This window comes from Anguilla rostrata, chromosome 5 (assembly GCF_018555375.3).
Source record: "Anguilla rostrata isolate EN2019 chromosome 5, ASM1855537v3, whole genome shotgun sequence".
Classification (NCBI taxonomy): domain Eukaryota; kingdom Metazoa; phylum Chordata; class Actinopteri; order Anguilliformes; family Anguillidae; genus Anguilla; species Anguilla rostrata.
In genome coordinates, this window is record NC_057937.1 from 55,197,725 (window position 1) to 55,221,200 (window position 23,476).

General features: G+C 44.9%; 1 protein-coding gene and 1 non-coding gene across 2 annotated transcripts in view; one reads left to right on the plus strand and one right to left on the minus strand.

Moving 5' to 3' along the window:
* Positions 1–23,437, minus strand: part of cdh16 (cadherin 16, KSP-cadherin) — a 35,633-nt gene extending 12,196 nt beyond the window's left edge. The window contains exons 1-13 of the mRNA XM_064337247.1: positions 23,399–23,437; positions 22,187–22,237; positions 21,632–21,730; positions 17,666–17,800; positions 15,960–16,089; positions 12,166–12,324; positions 10,409–10,605; positions 6,891–7,016; positions 4,479–4,629; positions 4,037–4,249; positions 3,494–3,582; positions 2,359–2,380; positions 1,465–1,622 (exon numbers count right to left, since the gene is read on the minus strand). Coding sequence (XP_064193317.1) covers positions 1,465–1,622; positions 2,359–2,380; positions 3,494–3,582; positions 4,037–4,249; positions 4,479–4,629; positions 6,891–7,016; positions 10,409–10,605; positions 12,166–12,324; positions 15,960–16,089; positions 17,666–17,800; positions 21,632–21,730; positions 22,187–22,237; positions 23,399–23,422 — 1,554 coding nt within the window. The 5' untranslated portion in view covers positions 23,423–23,437. The remainder of the gene's footprint in view (positions 1–1,464; positions 1,623–2,358; positions 2,381–3,493; positions 3,583–4,036; positions 4,250–4,478; positions 4,630–6,890; positions 7,017–10,408; positions 10,606–12,165; positions 12,325–15,959; positions 16,090–17,665; positions 17,801–21,631; positions 21,731–22,186; positions 22,238–23,398) is intronic.
* On the plus strand, positions 11,710–11,781 carry trnae-cuc (transfer RNA glutamic acid (anticodon CUC)). Its single transcript has one exon. It is a non-coding gene; the product is annotated as a tRNA-Glu (tRNA).
* Positions 23,438–23,476: the final 39 nt, after the last annotated feature.

The following is a 23,476-nucleotide window of genomic DNA, read 5'->3' on the forward strand; positions in this document are numbered from 1 at the left end:
AGCATCAACATTCACTTTTACTGAACCAATTTAGATTAAGTACTTTGCCCGAGAGTAAAAAAAAAAAAGGCCTGGCAGTCAAACCTGTAACCTTTTGGCTACAAGCCCAGTTCCCTACCATTAAACTACACTGCCACCCTGTCCATTTACCTGTTTGGCTTAATTGTGATACCAATCAATCAGTGAACCCTGCTAAAACAACTGTTATTAATGGCATAATACATCATAAGTCAATCTTAACCTCCATAATGCATCAATCTAACTGGAATCCGCTGGTAATACGACAGCGGACATATATCTTCTGCATCAGGGTGCCAAATCCTCATCTCAGACATTAGCGAGGGTTTCTTTAGGCCATAGGATGATCCGTGTAATTGCAGTCAGTGAATATAGGTACGAACGAGCACTCAGGCCTAAGTCACTGTTCAAATATCAACCACCCCCCCCCCTTTATTCCAGTAACAATCACAGAGATTCTGTTTGAATCCAGCACCCGCCTAATGTATTTCAGGTGCTCCAAGTTCAACCAAGTCCGTAACAGTTTGCTTGTTTCCACCGGAGCGACTTGTTAAAGTGCGGCACGTGGATATTATTAGTCTTCGCTCCGGTGGCAGTGCATCTGAGCTCAGGAATGCTTTTGATTTGAGCCGCAAATTGAGTAGCAGTGGCGTGCCGAACTGGATTTCTGTCAGGTGATGAGTTTCGCAGATCTGCCATGTGTCCCTGGGTTCATTTGGGCAGTTGGCCAACCGTTTTTTTTTTTTTTTTTTTTTTTTACCACGGGGCCTAATGTGGGTTATACGAGCCCAGAGAGAGACGGAAAATAGCGGCACTCGCGGCTGGCCCAGTTAGATGCCAAAGTCCCATGGCACAAGGCCACCAGCCGCCAGCTAAACAAATCAATGCAGTTAGAGAATTCCCCGGCTGTCTTACAACCCCATGTAGTTTACACACGTACTGTATGAGGACCCGGGTGAGGACTGGGGGGAGGTGGGGTAAATTAGCACAGGTGTGATGTAAGGAATCAAAATACTGTACCTGGGTATAGGAGGAATCTGAACACCCTGGGGAAGGAGTTGGATTGGGGGGGGGGAGGGGGTGGTGATCAGTTTATTTAAGGAAATGGCATCCATTAGTATAGCTTATTTTTATGACACCCGCACTTTAAATAGATTAAATGTTTTACTGTCTAAGCTGCTCAGCACTTTTGGAGCGCTTCTTCTATATCCAGACGTTGTCTTTATTACCCTTTTGGCTGCGCGATTGTTTTTCCTATTGTCTCCTGTTTCGCCGTCAACAGGAATGGCGGTGTTGAAGAACATTAACGCTGCTTTTGCTAGCGCGCAGCGGCGGATGATATTTCTGCATGCAGCAGCAAGCCAGGAAAATGTATCCGTGTCAGGGGGGCGCTGAAACGATCGCCATGGGCCATCGGGCGACCCGAGAGGAACCCAATAAAAATACCTTCTGGAGGATCACGGAGACCTCGTTGGTCTGTCGGTCGGCCTCCAGAGTGAAGATGTCCTCCTCGTTTCCAGACTCCAGCCTGTAATCCACCAGCCAGCTGTCTCTCCCCCGCTCATCTCCGTCCCAGGCACCGACACACGGAAGGGTCAACACAAAGGTGTGGTGGGGGGGGGCCCACCGCGAGCATTGAAAAAGCCATACAGGAGAATCATTTGAGAGGAAAACGCAGTGAGAGAGTGACCCAAAATGAACATCAGAGATGAATTGGAATGGGAGTATGTGAGAAATGGCTTAAAGTAAAGATCCTAGTTGTTAAAGACTTCAAAAAGAGTCACAGATGGATTTATGCAAATGAACAACCTAGTCCACGCGTTCACATCCAGTTGGCACAGCGAAACCCCTGTTGATGCTACTTTAAATCTGTTAATCTCAGTGTTATTAATGCTCTCATCGCTTCATCCAATTAGGCGGACATGTGCTTATCTAGTGGCACAATGATCTCCAGTTCTAAAGACCACTAGTTGGTAAAGCATCCTTCAACAAGGTCATGCGAAGGTAGGCATTTACTTCAAGAATAATGGGTCCGGCCTCACTCCCACGCCCCACCCTAGGGCACAAGACCTCCCACTCCAGGCCTTGGAGGGTCCAACATTCTCTCACCACAACCCCCCCCTGAATCCAAGGTGCTTCATCACTACTCATGACTCCTCCAAGGGTCTAGGGTCACTGTATCTCCCCCACCCTCCTGAGGGGTCACAAGGGGCATCTCTACTCACCACAGACCCACCCTCTCGAGAGGGGGTCACAAGGGGCATCTCCACTCACCCCAGGCAGACCTCGGCACTCTCCTCTCACGCGTCCCTTAGGGGCGCTCACATGACCCCGGGGCCTCAGACGCTTCGTCCGCCAAACGCTTAATTGCAGCGGCGGCGCGCGTAGTAAGGGAACGCGCCGTGACCATGCTAATGCGCTAACGTGCTAACGCCGACACGCCGCGCCCGAAATCGCTCACAAGGAGGCGCCCTCCGGACGGATCCGGGGCGACTGCGTGTGTTAGCGACGCGTGCGCGGCATACCTGAAGGTGTCACATCTGTTTCGAAAGCGGTGCGGCGGGGCGTATCTTTACAGAAAAGCCGGCTGCAATTAGCAAAGGTCACCCCAGCTGTAGGCGAGGGGGAGGGTCTAAAAATAACCTGAACGCCGCCGTGTTTCCACCACACGTGTGCTGAAGGATGCAGGGGATTTTTAAGCTCCTTGCGCTGCGAGAGTATTTTTGTGTGCCTGTTATTCCTGTTTAACATAGACTTTAATGCCTCAGCTTCAGTGTTGCTCATCACCATGAAGATGGGGGGGGGTCAGGGTCTCGACCCCTGCTGCCCCATCTCCCCACTACAGCGGGGGCACATATTTCCTCTGTACCAGCTCAGAGTCGTAAACCTGTAAGCCCTGAGATCTGTATTTTAGGCAGATGCACTGACGAAAGAACTGCACTTGGCAGGGGCTGAGCTCCCGGATCAAGGGAGGGAGCCCCCTAGAGGCCATTTTTGGACAAAATCCAGAAACGCTCACACATTCTTGGATTGAGAAAAGAGTATCTGGTTGCCAGAATTGCAGTGGAAGGTTTTTTAGTATATTTTCAAATGAAAGATTTTGTTCCTGGGGCTGTAGAGTACATTGTTGTTTTGAAGCTTCCAGTGCAATGGGACTACTTGGCCGACTTTTGAAACATCTAACACTAACACTAATCTGTTCTGTCAGCAACACATGTTCTCACTCTTAAATAAACCCTTCTCAGAGCTGAGCTTTGCTAAATTACCATGGAAAACAAGAAGGAGAGTAAAATGTTTGTAGCATTTGTTTCCCTTCTATTTATATCAGCATGAGATTCAAAAGCTAATCCCGTCGGTAATGTTTCACTTGGCTCCTGTCAAATCAGATCTGTGAGGTCGCTCTGGACTTTCCGGCCTCCGTTCTGACGCAAGGGAATGGAAACACAACCCAGACCCCAAAAAAACAGACAGACACCATTCTGGGTACCTCGCTTTGGGAAAAAACGGGCGGGTTGTTGTTCTGATCCAGGATGTCAACAACAACAGTACAGGAGCTGTTCAGACCTGAGGAGAGAGGACACCAAAACTATTAATTTACTATGTAAATCCCTTCTGGGGGGGATTTATGTAGCTTACTTTTAGCCTTTTTATTTTGAGCAATATTGACTAATGCTACAGGGGGCACAACCTCTTAACGATCTGTTCATGCTCTAAATGTCATGTCCTTACATTATTAAGCTCTGTGAACACTACAGCATGCGGCAACAGATGCTGATGTCAGCACGCTTCTGTGGCCATGCTATCAATTCATATTTCCTAGCAACTTTTAGGTGTGAGATCACAAACATGCGATTGGAATGTTCGTAGCTGAACATTCTAATGCTGATGTCACAATCAGCACTGGCAATGGAGTTCTAGAACACTGGCTTTTGTCAAAACATTCCAAAAAAAACCTACTCTTCAGAAGGCCAAGGGCAAGCAAATTCCCATGCTTGGCCCCGCCCCTCCGCGCTCTCACCTTTGGCGTCCTCGGCGATGATGGTCAGTACGTACTGGCGAGCGGCGCCCACCATGTTGTCGGCCTGGACGGAGATGACCCCCGAATCGCTGTCCACCCGGAACAGGGCCCGGGGGCTGTCCGGACTCAGGCCCACCAGCCGGTAGAAGATCCGCACGTTATCCGTTTTCGGATCGTCGTTGTCCGCCGCCTGGACCGTGAGAATCTCCGTCCCTGGGATTCAAACGTAATCGCTCCGTCAGAAACGAAGGGAGCACGCGAAAGTGTGGGAATTCTTGCTAAAGTAACTGTCCTTCACTCTTTTGTCAGGTGGCACCTTTTGTATTTATTCAAATGTATTTTTAAAATTTCCCTTTATCAAAAAGGTGACAATCCAGAGAGTCTGAGGCAGGAATTCCTTTATTCCTGTTCTTCTGATATAAGGCACGTCGCTGTCCCTCACCCTTGCCGGCGAGCTCGTTGATGACGGCGTGGTACTGCGGCTGGGGGAAGGTGGGCCGGTTGTCGTTGGCGTCGCCCACCATCACACGCAGCTCCGCGGGTTTGGCGATCTCTCTTCCGTCCGACCGCTCCACCACGATGTTTATCAGGAACTGCCAGAGAGAAGAAAAAAAACATCCTTCCAACTGTCACCATCGCTGTCCAACTGTGACAATTTCAAAAAAACATTTTTTTTAATCACAGGAAAAGGTCTAACAAATACTGTTACCATGACACCAGCCACTTAAAAGATTCCGGTAGGCTATGTTCCGTTTCACATTAAACTACCCGATAGTGTGAATGCTACAGTGCCAGACTGCTGCATATTTTGTGTTGGCCAGTTTCTGTAGCTTTGCTTTTTTTAACCACGTTGGAGGCTTATATTAGATACGTTAGATGACAACCTGGGATATGTATGAGTGACTCACCACTAGTTGCAGGCAGTTTCCATTTGTCCCATTTGTGACCCATTTGTCATTCATGTACTGTAATAATGACAATTACCCATTGATTTTGTGCATTCATTATCTCAGTTCAGAGCACGATTTTTACAATAACTCTTGTCACATCTGACGCAGATCTGGCAAGCAAGGCAGGCAGTATTTCTGAGCAATACTGTGTCAATGACAGCGACTTGATGAGGCTAATATTGGGTATCGCAAATCAACAAGGGGAACAAAAGCTTAGCGAAATGGGTTTAACCCCATTTTGACAATAAAGCAACGCAAAATTAGTTGAAGGAATACAACAACAGTACAGGAGCTGTACTCCTTTTGCTTGCAGTTTGCTCGAAACTGGCACAGTGTAATAGGCCTATGCCCCAGCCTACGTGCATTCGCAAATTGGGATGGCAAGTATGCCATCCGCCAAGTTACAGCTTGGCGGGTCATGCCACATACCCATACAGCACCTAAGAGTTTGCTACCTTTCAGGGTTAACCACAGAAATAACCACAATGACCACAGACTCTCAGCACTTAAGTTGACAGAGTGAGTGTAACGTTAGTGAAGACAGCATTGAAATGAAGCCCCAAAATCTTTGTTGTGCTTCTTGTTGGTACCAGTCATATGGGAACTGGCGCCATGGCGCTACATGACTACAAGGTAGGCCCCAAAACCTCAAACTACTATTACAGGCTTTGCCCAGCCAGAGGCTTGTTCTGCGGAGCTGTAGCTGGGTACTATTGTGAGTCATTTCACAACAAAGTTACACACAGTGATCAAAATTACCTCATCCTCTTAAGATGATAAGATGGAAAAACACTGGGCCAAGTTATATGAAACCATTTATGAAACATTGGGTAGCAGTGCTTTGGAATAAAGCTTGTTTAATTTGTGTGAGCCAAGATAGCCAATATTGTTTGTTGTAACTTGTTGTGTTACAACTTTGTTGTAACTGCATTTTGATACCAATTCTTTAATGGCACTCCGAGATTTTGCACGTTTGAATGAATGACTTCTAGACAGTGCTTTGTATGCGTGAGTAACTTGGCATTTTGTTGAAAAGGTTTTTTGTTGAGATATCATGTTTTGGTTATGTAATACATGACTACAAACATATTGAACGCAAACGCCCTGCGTTGCATCACTGTTTAACAGACATCAGTAATGCTACTGATGATTTGGTCAATATCATTGAACTTCTTCTGAAGGAATGGGCGTCGAAATCGGCTACTGCCCATTCTGTAAGCTGGAATTAGTGACCTATTTTCCTTCCTCACCTAGTTCTGCCCCTGGGACAGCGAACCGTGAAAGTGACTGAAAAAAAAAAAAATCAGCTGAGCAGCAGCAGCAGCAGGCAGATTGATTTATAGACGCGGGTTCTCTCCTCTCTGCGCTCGTCGAGAGAGCTGTTAATCGTTAATCACGCCCGGGCTACTCACAAAGCCGCCGTTACGGCCCGCCACTCAAACTATCACGAAAAGCACTCTAACAATGGCCTCCCACGCTCAATCACACACACACACACACACACACACAGACACACACGCGTGCATGAGCGCTACGTCTCCATCGGCGAACCGCGGCCGCCGTGTGAAAAGAGGGACCGCAGTGCGCTCTGACTCACGCCGTTACGCGGAGGCAGCGGAGCCGAAACAGCCCGGTCACGGAACCCCGGGGTTGGCGGGACGTGCGCCTGTAAAACGACGGGTCGAGTTCGGAGCACGCCGCCTCGCAAACGAAGACCGTTAAGCTGAAATCGAACGGCGTGAGCCGTGGGAGGATCTTCAGCCAGAACCCAGAGAGAACATTGGGGTTCAGTTTGGAAAGCCAGTCACTCGGCAAAAAAGCACAGAGACGGTCTTGACCCGGTCGGGGCTGGATAAGTACCGCACCGATGTCGGTTAGGCGTTCGGGTAGCCGTTAACCCTCACCTGGTCCTGAGTCTCCCGGTCCAGGGGAGCGTTGAGGTAGATCACCCCCTCTCTGCTGATGGTGAAGAGCATCTCAGGGAATTCACCTTCCAGAGTGTACACAACTGGGCTTCCGCTCCACTTAACCTTGGGACAGATCACCAGAACGAAAAGCCATTAATGATTTTGAAATGTAAATCCCCTAATTATGGAGAGATGCGTGCACTTTCAAGCCCGTAGATATATGTCGCTGTGGAACAGTATTGATCTGTGAAAACTGGCTTGACTGTATAAGGACTTATGACGCATGTAACATCTAGCATTAAACATCTGAAGCTTCAATACATACACAAATCACTCACAAAAACTGCTATGAAATGTAAAAGCTAATATCCTCCTAGATACAGAGGCTGAACTTAACCCTTTCACGTGAAGCATTCACACCAGGTATGCCCTAGCCAGACTCCATTGCTCTACACCGAACTAAGGCCTAGAAAATAAAACAGTTTAAATAACTGTAGGAATTTTTTTTATCATTTTAACAAAAACAAAATGTTTAAGGTGACAGCTATGCTCCATGCACCATGACTACTGTTTACACTCAGCTCTGTTTTGGAAATCGGTCTCTAGTTGTACATATCCTATATACACAAGTCATCATCCCAAGACTGGAAACTTGGAATAATAAAGCAGCAGTAGTCACAGAATTGAGTGCCCATTCTAAGATCGGAACTGTGCAATAAACAGAAGATGACATCATCTGTTTTAGTTTTTTTCTTTCTTTTTTTTACTCTCCGGAGTACTCGGTGCCCTCTGTGCAGTCCTGTGTTTACAACTAAGCGAGGAGGAGCCACTTCAGATCTTTAATACAAATGTGGCTCAGGGGCAGTTCTGAAGCATCTTCTGACATTTTAGGTTTAAACAGAACACGATGTTCAGGGGTTTTCTTGTGCAATTAGTGAATCTGGCTGAACAGTCGTCTAAGAATAGGCTGCTTCGGGCATAAGCAAACAGGATAAGACCCCCCCCAAAAAAACAGAGTGGCGATAAGCATAGAGAAATGTTTAATAGAGAATGCATTAATATCCTCATGTGGAAAAATTAAATGTAGCCACCACTGAAAACTGCTCAAGATATAACATACCAGCGTGTAAGAGATGAAGTCAGCTGTGGTACACAGGGAGTATCACAGACTCTACCTGAACTACCTGAAACCTGAACACCTGAAACTTCAATACATAATGAATCACTAGCAAAAACTGCAGAGAAAAGTAAAAAAAGAAGACAATGCCCTTCTAGATGAACAGGAGGGACTTAGCACTTTCACATTCACACCAGGTACACCCTAGTGAGACTCGATTGCTCTACGCTGAACCATACAGTCTATGCATTGAACTAAGGCATAAAAAATGGGAAATCTGGTCATTTTCAAGTTTTTAAGACGGCAGTTACGCTCCATGCACCTTAACTATTGTTGGGGATAGCACATGGTTACATCATAGTGGGGGGCTGCACACTGTAGAACCTGCCTCCTTAAACTGTGAAACTGTGTGTGTGTGTGTGTGTGTGTGTGTGTCTGCGTGCGTGCTTCCGTGTGTTTTGATACGGCTCGAGAAGCACATGTAAGACTTCAACTGGATCACACATCCAAAATGCCACAGGTTTTCATCTATAAACCGTTTCATGTCTCTGTTGAGCTGAGATTTATCCAAACAAAAGGTCTGTTACCACCACAAAGATTAACACCTTGGCTGGCCAGTCAGCCAGCAGCCTCAACGTTATGACAGCTGTTGCTATATTAGCTGTTAGCTGCAAACTGCAGAGTACCGCAGTGGTTATTTTGGAATTACAGTATGTAGCACTTATGCTGAACTGATCCAGAACAATATCCAGCATCCAGTAAGAACATCTTCTGCATTACTCACCCTGACAAACGCGAATCCTCTAAGCTACGCACACTAATTATACGCATTATTGCGTGTTTTTGTTTAACAGGACGGTTATAAATATTTATACAGCGCAATCATGCGACCGTGATTGATTGAGTTACGGCGCACAATGCATGCACGCGTCCTTGAATTATATCCGTGCATCTGTGTTTCATAACAGCCGTGACTCCCGACGCCAACGTGGGTGATGGAACCGGGCCGTTTACATTAGAGTGGGCGTTTAAGTAGTCTTTCGACATATAGGCACGGATCGTGCAGTACCAGCGCTGTGCTGCCATTCTGCAGCAACGCCACTGTCATTCTCAGTGGAGCGTGACTGAAAGACCATGTCAAACTGAACATCGGGTGTAATATCTGCTACACAGGAATTATATCATTTTATGTTTTTCTCCACTTGTGTGTGTTGTAACTAAAGATGCAGTTATAGTGTTTGTTGTGTACACATGCATAAAGTGGGATTTTGGCTTTCATAGGAATAACATTCAACATTCATGTAAAAAAAAAGTCTTGGGAAGTGCTTGGTTGGACATCGATGATAAATAATGAATAAATCTGCCTTGTAAGAGCTATTAACTCATTGTGCGATGGATGTGTCTAAATTAGAGACTTGCTGACATTAAAAACAAAAGTGAAGGGGTCAAAAGTGAGTGGGTGGGTGGGGGGGCATTTGCCCCCTCTCACCCCTCCCCACTTCCTGGTACCTCTGTCAGAATGTCACAGTAATCTGTCCTGTTTAATAATGAAAGTAGAAGGAAAGCGCAAACATCTGTTAAACAAACAACTTGCAATTTCTGCCGTTCTCACATTCTACATGTATCTGTTAATATTTGTCATAACATGGCATCATTCCAAACAAGCTGTAATGGATTTTTCCAGATGTCACTGGCATCCTGGTTAATACACTGTCCCTAAACAAACAATCCTTGTGTCAAATGCACCCTTGATCCACTTCACTAGCCGAGAAATACATCAGCCTCAAAATGTATCATAATTTTGTATCGTATTCAATGCATATTGCAACCCTGATAAACATATGTAACACAACACACTTCATCTGTTACACTGATCTGGCAGAGGAGGCTAAAGTCAAGCAATTTTGTCATTTCAGTATTTTCTGATGTGCAGTGCACCAGTAATGTAATCTGTAATCGTTTGTTCATGCTTGGGAGATGGAAAGTGAGTTCTGCCCAGATGCAGCAAATACACTGTCCAAAGTAATTCCCACAGGTGTGCATGAACTCCAGATACTGTTGTGTGAGAAGGGCCGTCATGCACTGTAAAAAAAAAAGGATTATTCTGGGAACTAATAAAAAAAAAAAGCTTCTTAAAGGGTTTATGCAAAAATAACCTTCCTTTTGTGGCACAGACAGAAGCATTCAAGACGATCCAGACGAAAAGGCGAAAGCACAGGAACAGAAAATGAATGTACGCTCTTCAGCACCTACCAAAACCTTTTCTTCAGACACTTCTCAAATGTTCTCATGTGCAATTAAAAAAAAGTTCTGAGAAAAAGTCCTTTTTTTTTTTTTCACGGTTCATTATGATGTACCCGGTACCTGAGATGTGCGGTTGGACCGGGACTGGTCTCACCTGGGAGATGGCGATTGGGTAGGGGCCGGGCAGGTTCTCCTGCAGACGCACGGGGTCCGGCGAGCCCCACGTGTTCCCGGTCACCTCCACGGTCACGGTCCCGGTCGAGTAGAAGGCGGTGGGCTTCCCGGCCATGTCCTTGACTATGATGGTGAGCCGGTAACGACCGCACATCTCCGGGTCCAGCGTGGAGGCCCCTGGAACAACCACAGGACCGCACTTTTGGAGGGAGTGGTCTGAACACTCGGTCAACCAACCGACCAATCGAACCGAACTACACTGAGTGAAGTGCTCTTCATATTGGAGTAGTACTGCGAGATCAGTGACTTTGAGGAGACCATTCTATGTATGCTCTCAGAAATAAAGGAGTACAATTTTATGTACCTCTAGGGTACCACCTCAGTGACAAAAACTGTACCTTCTCAGCCATTTTTTGCACTTTTTTTTCTGAGAGTGTAAGTTTATCAAAATTTTCAGACCCCAGAATTTGGGCAATTTGTATATGATGACGCCTTTTATCAGTAGTACCTACAGCAATGTACGGTTTTCTGCCATAAGGGAGAAAATACAGCTTGACATGAGTTGAGTATCTTGGCTACGGCACAAGTTTTTCTTTAAATCCAAATACAGTACTGCTTAAAGACAGGAACGGCGTGATTAATATCCTGGCTAATGAGGCAATCAGTGGTGGCGGGGCTCACGGCTGACTGAGAGGCAGGATTAAAATCAAGGAAGTAATTTGCAGATTTCGCTGCCAAATGAGGTTCAATGGAGGCAGCTACAGGACTGCTGTGAATTTAAGCCTTTAATGTGCCTCAGCCCCTGCCAGGACCAAAAGGGCACCAGCACATCCAGAAGGGACAGAAATAGCAGCAGCTACACTCGGACCGTCATTTCTCCTATCGATTTCTGCCTGGGGTGGGGGTGGTAGTTGGGGGGTGGGTGGGTGGGTGGGGGGTCTGCGGTGTTAGCATTCAGGAGACATGTCGCTCAGTCTGTCTCCAATTAGCCTGGTAAAGAGCATGATGAAATACATTCAACCGCACGTTATTAGTTATTAATCCACTGCACTTGACACTTCATTAAAATTGGAATGTGTGTCAGTGTTTGTTGAGCATAATTTGAATGTTGTAAACAAACGTCCAGCTGGTTCTATTAAATTCAATATGAGTTAATGCCACTATATTCTGGCAAGAGCAGCAGTATACACATCCCTGGTGCAATACACATATGACCATTTGGTTCTATTAAATTCAATATCGGTTGATGTCACCACATTCTGCCAATTACATGCAGACAAGTCCCTGGTGGTCTAGTGGTTAGGATTCGGCGCTCTCACCGCCGCGGCCCGGGTTCGATTCCCGGTCAGGGAATGTGTTTTAGTGCTTCTGAATAGGGTTGCCAGCCAGACATAGACCCTGGGGGGTCACCACTGCTAAATTTCTAACATCAGTTACTCAAACTAGACATTACAATTAACTGTGACCACAAATGAGACCTGTCGGAATCATGAGGAAACCCAACATTCTGGTGAAAAACTGGGCGTCTGCCAACCCTATTTCTGAATAATCTTCCCATTGGAAGACACTCTGGATAAGAGTGTCAAACGGCTGTAATATTATGCCAGGGGTCTGCATCCCAGGCCCTGGAGAGCCACAGGCTCTTCTGGTTTGCGTTACTTAGTGCTGCATTATCTGAAGGGCTGGTCCTCAAAAACAAAGGCAGGCTCTGGAGGGGCGAGGGGTGACAGAGCTCACCTTCTTCAGTGAGCGACACTTCTCCGGTGCGTGGGTCGATGAAGAACATTTGGCTGGAGGGAATTCTGGGAGTCTGGTCCAGCTGACTGTAGCGCAGCTCGGCGTGCAGGGTATTGGGGTCGTCCCGGTCGCGCGCCTCCACCTTCATGAACGGGATCCCTGAGGAGCACATGACCGCTTTTATCAAGAGCGACCAGAAAACACGCAGGACCGTATGCACGTATGCAAACAGTCCATTGGTCACATGCAGTCACTTTCCTTACCCTTAACTCGATGAGTTAATCAGGCCGATCATTGTTTAGAAATGAGTACCTGGAAGTGTTTATATGTGCTTAGCACACAAACAGGCCTATATATGCATTACAGTCCAACCAGAGCCTCTTCCCTCAAAAACCCTTTTGAACGGCCAGTAAAAACTACAGTGAGAATAGTATTTACCAGCCTCTATTTCTAGAGGTGCCACCCTTCAGGCATATGTATTTTTAAAAATTAAATATGGTCAGAGCATTGAAAGCAAAATAAGGACATCAGTTCAAGCTGCCATGTGAGAAATCGTAAATCACCCCCCCTTCGTCTTCCCATTGAAATGAGGCATCTTCATTTGTCAGAGAGGCAGGCCCAGAGCCGCTTCATGTTAAATCATTGAGTTCAACCTGTCATGTTGGAAGATGGGCTTATTTTCTGAGCCAAGATGGACGCCCCCTCGCTTGCCTTTTTCAAAGTCAGTGGATTGAAGGGTGGATAGGTTCAGAAGCAGAATCTTAACCAGCTGAGAGCCAGTGCTTGGACTTACAACTGCTTCTGAATTCCAGAAACGCTACAGTTCAGTCATGACCTTCTTCTTATTTATTTAGCCTAAGACACACGAACTAAACCAGCGCAGAGCAGTTACACTGTATCCAGCCAACCCATCAATCCTGATTCGTGATACAGGCCCCTGGTAAGGTTCACAAACCCGCAGATAAGAGCCCCACATAAAACAAATTCTTCGGCCCCACGTGGGTGTTGCTCTGTCAGCTAGCGTCCGACTAGATTAGCTGCGGTTTAAGACGGATCCAGCTAACCCGCTGCTTTCACGGGTTTAGCACACGGCTACATGCTAAGTTTAAGCAATCCCACTGTCAAACTGTCAAGCTAGGCTACAGTTAAACCAGCCATACTATCAACTGACCTTAAGGTCCGCCCAACAGGAGTGATTTAAAGGAAGGTCGCAAAATAATGGTCTGTGTTCAATTTTCTCACGTCTTTCGGCAAATGGTGAAATAGAAATTTGGTCTGTTTGTCAGTTTCTTCCTACAGTGCATAGGCTACTATTTCACTGTTTGCTAAGGGAAGTCACAAAATTGAACTGATATGCATCACAAGGACCGATAGGCCTACACATATTCATCATTGATGCTTATAGCGCTTATCAGCGCTTACATGATGCTCATTCCAGCATAGGTTAGGTCTTGCCAGGGCATCGAAAGCAGCGGTGACGACCTCAGCGACAATGCTTATCTGACTATGTGCCCATTTAAGGCAGCTAATGTTTGATTCTCCCAAATATTAAGCCTATTTCTGATAAGCCTTGAAGGCAAATTACTGTACCCTCAAAGAACTGTGAGATTTGCCCCCACAATAAATGGACTAATAGAATTTAAAGGATAAGCCAGGCATATTCTTTTGAAGCTTAATCTATGAAACAAAGGTGAAAGATAAGCCTATAGGTTACGTTTTGAAATATTGAAAGTAGATATCTCCCTTTAAATCTCAGTTAAATCGTGTGTGCTGCAGGTTTAACTTAAAATCTCAGTTAACTGCCAGCAGAGGTCGCTCTAAGCGATTTCAGCGAGACGCCATCTGGGCTTTACGGTCGACTGCAGGTGTGCGTTAAACCGCAGGTACTGAGGACACAACACCCAGGGGCTGCGAGACCACGTGACCTGCGGCGGACAGCACGAGTGTAAACGAGTATAATCTCGTTCTGAACTCTAAGCCGCAGCTGAGCTAATGACAGAGCAAAACGCCCCCACCTGTCTGTGCGGTCTAAAACAACACAATTGTTACAATAAATAAATAAATAAATAAACAAACTGTCCAGGGTTCACTATCCAACACCATACTATGAGATAATCTCTGTCTGTGGTTCAAATATAAAATACAAATTTACAAATTACAAATGCTTCATAAACCAGCATTTTTTATTTTAAAAACCTGCATTACTTTTTCATCCGTCTGACGGATGTTCCATAATCACACCAGGGTTAGAGTTAGAGTTAACTTTATTAGTCATGTTTAAAAACATGAAATTTGTCTTCTTGGTGCACAGACAGGGACAAAGACAGAAACAACACCATACAACAGCAACAACGTCATATATAACATTGAAACACAGTCATGTCACCGACACATAGAACATAAAAATAAAAATACTGCTGCTGCCCAGAAACACTGGGATCTGATCTTTTAAATTTTTGATTATAAAGGTGTGCTGCCCTAGGGAGACAAGAAAATCTGGAGCGGTTTGTGCGTGTCTTGGGTGTGATAATCCGTCCTAATTTACTAAGAACCACTGCTGAGTGTCTCTAACTGCAGTCTGCACAACCATCACCTAGAAACATCTTAATTTTTCTTTTCAAATTCAGCCCATTTTCTGCCCCTCTCTGGCTTTTGTAATATGAACACAGCTTCCCGTTTTCAGAGTGCCTGTTCAGATAAAGGTTGCTCTCCTTCAGCGAGGCCAGTTTCTCCACTCGCAATAGCACTACCAATCAGCTTTCCCACACTGTCCCGTTTTTATTGTGATTCATTTCATCCTGTTAAAGTGCAGAAGGGAGCTCCTGAATTATAGCTGCAGAATAGACGAGCAAAGAAGGACTAATTTAAACATCCTGCCTGTTAATGGGGCCACAAAGCGGATTCGCCGTAGCCCGATCATGATGCGCTCGGAACACGCCAGCACTCTGACGACATTCGTATTTTGGGTGACCGTTTCTACGAGAGTCACACCCGGAGAGATATCAATGAAAGCTCACTCCCATCTCCGTTTCACAAACACGCCGTCCTCCATGGCAACGAAATGCGAAGCGCGCAATACTACTTTAATCCTGGGTTTGTGTCATCTGTGATGCAACACCGTGACCGGGTCAGTCTGAAGGCAACTGGAACAAGAGAATGACTAAGAGTTTTTATTACTCGTACTGGAGAAAAAGCAAAGCCATACACTATAAATAAGCTTGGCCACAAATGAAAATCAAAGTCCTTCAACGGTATTTTTAGCTAGTCTCTTACTACTATTCAAAGCTAACATTCAAAATAAAGCCGATGTTATTCTTGGGGGGGCGGGGGGAGGGGGGGGATCGGATGGCCCCGAGTTGTAGTCGTATTGCGCATTCCTTTGTCAATCACTATGATATATCAAATTTGGTAAGCATGAATCAGTCTGTCTACGTCAGCCTGTAAAGAAATACCAGAGCATGCAATAAGTTATAGAAATGAACTACGTCAAGTCGGTAAAAACACCAGGGCATGCAATATGTTATGGAAATGTTGAAAGCCTTTATTTATAGAAATACTGTTATGTCTCAATAATATTTAAGAAAAATAACCTAGTTTGCCATTTGAACTCAAACAATGTTTTATTTAAATCTGAATCTGGACATTTATCATCAGGCCCTACGTGGAGGAAATACTGAGTGTGTCCTATTGGATTAGGTGAATATATTGAAAATGAAATATTCTTGACATGGAGTCTATCACATAAGAGAGAGAGAGAGAGAGAGCCGTGGCAGGAGCTTGAAGATCTCACTGACCTTTAAGCAGCCCGAGCTGCACCACTCCTCGCATGCTCTCCTCAATGAATTCTGGGACATTGTCATTCTTGTCGCTTACGCACACCTCCACCGTGAAGCTCTGCGTTACGCCAACACCAGCGAAAGACACCTGTGAGAGACAGGAAGTAGGTTCTCATTTCCCAGGGTTAAGCGGCCCCTCAGGAACGACTCTGGAACGTTCCGGCAACGTCATCGGGACGCAGTGAGTCAGACTGCGCTCACGGCTATTCTTGCTCATGCGCAGCCTACGAATGCAGCAGGTGGCTGGGGTGATGGAATCATGGGGCAAATATATTCTTTTCAACGCTGCATACCGTCAAAGAATTTCCCTGCCAATATATTAGAGTAAACTGAGCGTGCAATAAAGGCTAAATAAAGTTCTGAGGTAATGACACTTAATGTATTTAGAATTCAAGGGAGGAATGGCTATATTAGGGACTTCCTGGCATCCATAAAATTTACAGCTGCCTGTGACTCAGGTAACATTACAAGACTTCCTAAGCTAATTACAAGGAGCTTGTTATGACAAAATTAAACCATAATACTTACAAGATTACTCAGGCCACTGATCCTGAGATTAAAAATACATTGCAAAATATTGCAACAGAACATCAGTAGAAAAAACACTTTTTGTAGGTGCACCTGACTGACTCCCCCCCCTCCATTGTGATAGATAGTGATGTTTCAGCGCAGAGAGGCACCACAAGGTCTGGAATGAATCCTGACCATACCAGCACCACCTTGTGGCTGGGAGTCTTATAGGGTGGGACATAGTTTGCCATAACAACACCCTGGGTGGAAGGGGCTATGATCAGCAGGGTACTCCCTACCTCATCACTCAGTGCAACCCTTCTGACCAATCAGCTACTGCCAGCAACTGTGCTACAGGTTGTGTTAGTGTGTAGCCTTTCAAGATAACACTGCAGGGGTGAGATTTTCCTAGAATTCAGACTTTAGGGCATTCCTGTTGTAACACTAAGACCACAACAAAAAAAAAAGAAGGGAAATTAAAAGTTGCAGAAAACTATTTAGTCCATGCTGTTTCCCAACATAATTGAAGTTGGGGACTGATCTTCTGTAAATAATGAAAATTTTACAACCGATTATGCACAAAATGTAATTTTCAAAGAAGCATTTTAAAACATCTTAAGTGTATTGTTTGGCAGTTGGACAGGGTACAGTTAGTACTCAGCAACATGACTGGCAGTTGTTACATAATAAGCCCTTCATAAAAACAGCTCTCAAATCAAATACCCATCACAGTTGTTTTGTTTTGTCCAAACCAGGCAGACACAATGTCCTTGCCTAAGTAAATGTGTTTCTGTTGAGTTTAATCCATTAATCAAAGAGCGTAATTACTCTGGGCTAAGAGCTGGTACCAGGATTTTGTCTGCTCTGGTTATTTTTCGACCTACTATAGGTTGCAGATGCATCGATTTATTTTTCTCCGCTCTAAACAAACAGAGAGCTTCTGTTGTCTCAGTCTACATCCACAGAAAATGTGTTTGTGGCACAGCAATAGTGGTGCATACAGGTTCTCTTTGTCTAATATTACATTTTGCCTAAAGATCTGAAACCATTCAATCAGACAAATATGCAATCATGGAGGAAATCAGGAAGGGGGAAATGACTTTTTCACGCCACTGCTTGAAGAAAGCTTCCCACATGTGAAAGCACCTGCTTACCTGTAGAGAATAGGTGGGCTGTTTCTCTCTGTCCAGGGGTTTCAATGCGTACAGGAACCCTGAATCCACCCCGAATATTCCCCCGTCATCCCCGGTCACAGTGAGGTTTCTGTATCCGGCTGGCAGGTTAGGAAGCTGAAATAAGGAACAAGCCGCACACGTCACGCAAGACGCTGGCTGAACCATTCATACAGGCTAAACAATTTAAACAGACTCCTGACCTTCACCATTTATATTCATCCCAATTATACGTCAGATACAAAATACGGATTACATTGATGTCTGGAGCTCCTGAATGTCTCATCTGGTTAGGGTCACTGTTCTATGGCAAGAGCATTAACTGTCTTAACTACTGCTTGTATTTTTTCCATAGACTGCGTTGTTGCCGTTCTCGTTGTTTAGTGTTAATCAGTTTAACCTTCAGGGTCCAAGTTGAACTATGCGGTTGTTCCCTGCACTTGGACCGGTACTTCTCTCTAGGGGTTTCGTCATACTTGTTCCTGGTTATGGTTATACACTTTGTTGTACGTCGCTCTGGATAAGAGCCTCTGCCAAATGCCTGTAATGTAATGTAATGTAATGTAATGTAATGAGTGTGGCTCATCAGTCCGGGATTGAATCCCAACTTAGCCAGTACAGACCAGTACTCCTACAGCAGGGGTGTCAAACTGAATCTCAAGGGGGCCACTGTGTCTGGTGGGTTTTTGTGTTTTCCATTAGGTTAAAAGGAAGGTTATCATTATTTATCGCCATTAGGAAGAACCATTTAAGCTGTAGCTAAAATGTTCACACTGGACAGATGGGAGGCAACAGTGATGTATATTCATTATGACATCCATCGTCAGCCATTTTCCTGTTTATTTTAAGCCGACATGACATGCAGATTTTAAAATACTGATTATCTTTACAATACCACTAACCTAACAATAGTGCTGACCTCAGCAATACCACTTTTCTCAACAATGGCCTACTCTTGATCCAAAAAAATGGCACTTATTTCAACAATACCACCGATCTCAACAATATTACAACACCACTGATCTCAGCCAATACCCCCATATCTGAATACTCGTGATGTCAAAAATACAGTTTATCTCAACGGCACCACCCCTCTCCCCAAAATAGCCAACAATATCACTGACCTCAACAAAGGCATAGGCTACTGTAGCCTACATTTCCAAGGAGCTGTCAATCTCTGCTTGAGTTGTTTATTTCTTACTTACTCATTCTTTAAACATTCGCTTAAAATAAAAGGTATTGCCTAAAGTAGTATTTAAATATTCACCATCAGACAATCGCTGTCCCTATTCCCTAACAGCAGCAGAAAGGAGCAATTTTTAAACTTCATAAATCCTTAAGGATCCACTATTATGGGGGGGGGGGGGGATATTGCAATATATTTTTACAAAATAATTTCAGTGAGTTTCTTACCCCTCGCGTTGAAATAATAGTTACGGTTTGGCGGTTGCACGTTTTTTAACATGCTCTGCGTTCATTGGTTAACTGATTGGGAGTGACACGAGCGCCCGCCCTGCCCACACTCCCGCTCCGGAAAAGTGAACGAACATGGCGTCCGTAAATCAACCAGCACCAGTACGCTGTATATGTTGCAGCCTGAATCGGATCTCAGATTTAAAACGATGGAGGAAAACGAGGAGCCAGGTCAAGAATCAAGCGTAAGCTGTTTATGTCTAATCGCAAACTATGGTCTACCTATCGCATAACATAGTCGCATATCCTACCTAGCTCCTTAGCTAGAGAGCTGTAAAGCACATTGACAGCTGAGTTTACGTGCAAGCCCTTTGATCGTACTTATAGCTGGCACGATAAAAAATGCGCAGACACATCTCACTCATCCTCATTCATTCGTAATTATACTCCATCGTGGCCAGAACTGTGGCCAATTTTGAACGGACTTGAATGGATGAACTGTAGGCCTCGAGTTCATACTTTACCAGCCCACAATTCTTATGTCATAACTGCGCTATCAACGCCTACATTAGATCGATACCACTTTATTAAATATGTAACCTTTAAAAAAGTGGAAAAAAAAAACACAAAAAAAATAGAATAGAAAATAGAATAATACTATTTTTTCAGTCCAAATGCATAAGACTATTTCATTACAAAATATACACGTTCATGCTGAAGAGATATATTTTGTACATTACTGTATTGCCATATTTTCTTTTGCCACATCATCTTTCTGCTGAAAAAATTCAAATTTGAAAATAATGAGTTGAAAATGCAGGAAAAGCTTATACCTTCCTCAGAAGTTTAGAAACCCTTCCTTACATTACACCATACCATACACCAGTTGGCAATTATTTTGTTCTTTCAATGCAAAACATAAAGAATCGTGAATCATGTAATTACCCACCCACCAGAAATGCCATTCATATTCACCTCAAGTGCTGCACTTCCGTTTAAATGTGAAAAATAAAAGGGACCCATGGCACATGTGACAGCTTCCAAAGGCCACCAATTACACTGTCAAAGGAAAATGCGGAGGGAGAGAAGCTTGACAGTCACTTAAGTGCCGATTTATGGGTAAAAAAGAAAGAAAAAAAAAGAAATATTGGTGACCACTGTGACTGGACTCCAATTTTAGCCCTTAAAGGAAAACAGGGAATTTCTGCCTTTTCAGAATCTCACCTTGCACTTTGAGCACTCAGAAGGAGAAGGGAGTAGAAGGAAAATGCAAGGCCGCTACACTTCGGGTACACGCTCTTCGGTCAAGAGCTGCCGTTTATGTCACATTCACCAAGATGGCCACTTACTGGGCTTGTTCCTCGCTGGGAAAGCAGCAGAGGACACCGTGTTCGAGCGTGCATGCAGACTCCTGTCTCTGTATGCTCTGTGCTTCCGCGTCGCTTTAGCCGTCTGCACACTGTTGCGTTCTGCTTTTGACATTGTGCAATGTTTATTTTTTTGCGACGTACTTTCAGCTGTCGCGTTTCTTGCTCTGACAAATCGGAATGCCCGGTTTGGAACAGCCATTTTGAATCTGTGTGCCACTGAACCGTTGCTGCTACGTCCTCTGCGGACTCTGGGGAGGGCACGTACTAGCACGCGTGCCCTCTGAGGCATGTGTAGCCGCCGTCTGCTCTGTGGCGACTGAGATCAGCTGATCGCTACTCCTTACTGGAAACCTCCCGATGTGCTGCAGTGAGCCTGGCAGACCAGAGGGGTGTGTGTTCAGGTGGAGATGCCAATAGCCATTTCATCCCTAGACAACACGACAGCCAATCCCACACCTCACTGTGGGGCTCCTGGCCAGTGGCGATACAGGATGCATCGCCTCATCGAGGCTCATTGAGACCTTATTGCTGGACGTGTCTTAGTTTTTTTTTTTAAAAGGGTAACATTGCTGTTCTTGATCAAAATCAATTGCCTGGTCAGCCAAATGCGACAGATGTTCAAGAGCCTTTTCAGAATCTCGGTGTAGTGCTGTCGTTCTAGAACAGAGGGTTGAATGATGGAATAATAAGAGATCACACTGAAGTGCCAGAGGCAAATGCAATCACTGTATGATCAAGTATCCTAAACGAAATGGCTATGAAACTATTGAATCTTTTCGGGGTATCATTTCCTTGGCAAGTTTAGGATACAAAGCGTTCTTAAATGTCCTGTGACTTCTTTCTTGTTTATTTTAACTACTGGACACTACTGACCCCCCTTCCTACAGTAGGGCATTTTTCCAGAGGAAGACACTTTACTCTTAATTTAGCAAAGCAGCACACTTTCCAGCATTCCATGTTCCCCAAAGGAGAACCCCCCCCCAACCAACCCAAATTCCCCCCTTCCTCCAGAGGCCCACGGGAAAACTCTACACTGCTTGGCCAAGGCCTCAAGCCACAGTGGTTCTGTTGCTGTAGTGGCATGACATGGAGTGACATTCCATGGTGTCTGTCTGAGGCAGCTTTATGGAGAAATTTCATTTCTGAAAGGGGAGGGAGGGCCTACCTTGGTCAGGTACCAGGGAAATATGCCGTCGTAGTTCTCAGGCACACCGATTTTCAACGCTTCTGCAAGACACGTCCCCGCCATCTGAAGCAACGCAGCCTGCAGTGGAAAGAATGGGCCATGAGAGGTAGGCCTACTGTAAGTCCCTATGGCACCACCATTGGCGCTAGCAAAGTACTGTATTAGAACTAATTAAATTATCTACAATTGGCTCGTGGTATGTGTGTCATATCAAACATTTTGTTTGGGGTCAATTTTCTGATTCTCTCTAAGTTTCCTTCTGTGGACCTTCTGTGCAGTCGTGATGATATTGTGTGCTTTTATTCCTGAGAATAACAGTGGCTTCATCCGCTTTTGCAAGTCACTCTGGATAAGTGGATATAATGTAATGCAATGTCATAGAAATTTTTTTTTTGCTTTTCCTGTGAAAATTTCAAATAACTTGTGATGCTGTAACTGTAAATGCCCTTTAAAAGCACTGCATCAAAGAAACAGTTTCAAACTGACAGGTGTGACATTGACAGTTCCTGCTAGGGTAAACAGTCCTTAACCTACAGTCAGTGCAATGATCCAAGTGGAGACAGATCCTCGTAAAGACATGCTTTCCTGTTGATACAAAAAAGAGGATTAAATGCATATCAGTGTGGGAAAAAAGTATCCTTTGCTGTACATAGTACATTAAATTGATTAACATGATTTCTCGGAAGATGGATCTTTGGCATCACTGAATGAACTTTAACCTTCATCTCGTTCAGAGGGAAGGGGAAACGCTGCTTCCATCATGTTCCCCTGCTCCCTCTTTCACACAATGTCATTTTAAATTGCGTCTGTCCGACATCCCTCTGCCAGCGCTGGCTGCTGTCCAAAGCTGACCTGATTTTTTTCCCGCCAGTGTTTCTCTGAGATCTGAGATTACCGGCATCGGGGCGTGGCCTCGCTTACCAGTACTATGCCAGGCAGGCCTGGCTCATACAGCCAGCCTTACGTGCATCTGGTGGTGGCAGTCCCCCCTGCTTAATCGGCACACAGGCATGCGCAGGCTACAGTTACAATTACTGGGGCGGATCACTTCCTGTTACCCACTAGCCCCCTTATCTTCCTAATCAAGCGGCCCCAACAATCCGCATAATACTGTCCTGACAAGCCTTGATGAATCTGAATGAAAAACAGCCACTGTGCACCGACTGAGCGGATGAATGGGCTGCTTCTTTCGACTGCTTGGCCCTTTGCCTGTGCATTGTCTTTGTCTGGAATGGCAAAGTCAAAGTTTTGGCAGCGCTGACAAATGGCCGAGCTGTCTGGAGTCCTGGAGACAGACAAGTGTCTGTCTTCATTGCCATCCAAAGGCACAAAGTCATCTGAAGGAAGCTGTAATACATCTATTTCAGGACACTCTGGCTCACTGTTTGACCTACGGCAATCATATTTTGTTATTTCCTGAAGCTCACCTTCTAATTCTAAAAACCGACATTTTTGTTACGTATCCACTATCGGAAATGTACTGCACAGCAATCTTTGCATCCCAGAAAAAGACTAGTTGCTTTCAAAAGCATACTGTTCTCTAGATAATGAGAATTAAGGCACCTAAATTATACACTTAAACAGCCATTCACCACTGAGGAAAACAATAAAGAATTTCCCCACCTCCCCAAAAATAAGTCACCATTTTAAAATAAACATTCAGGGAGCCTGTTGGAACAACAATAAAAATCTAAGGGCCAACTCAGCAGTTTATTATTTAGACAAACCTTGGTAAATGAAACTGACCTTTTTATCTTCCTTTTGGTGCATTTACTTGCAAGAACGAATGTTTCCACGACACAAAGTAAGTTAAAAATAAACTCA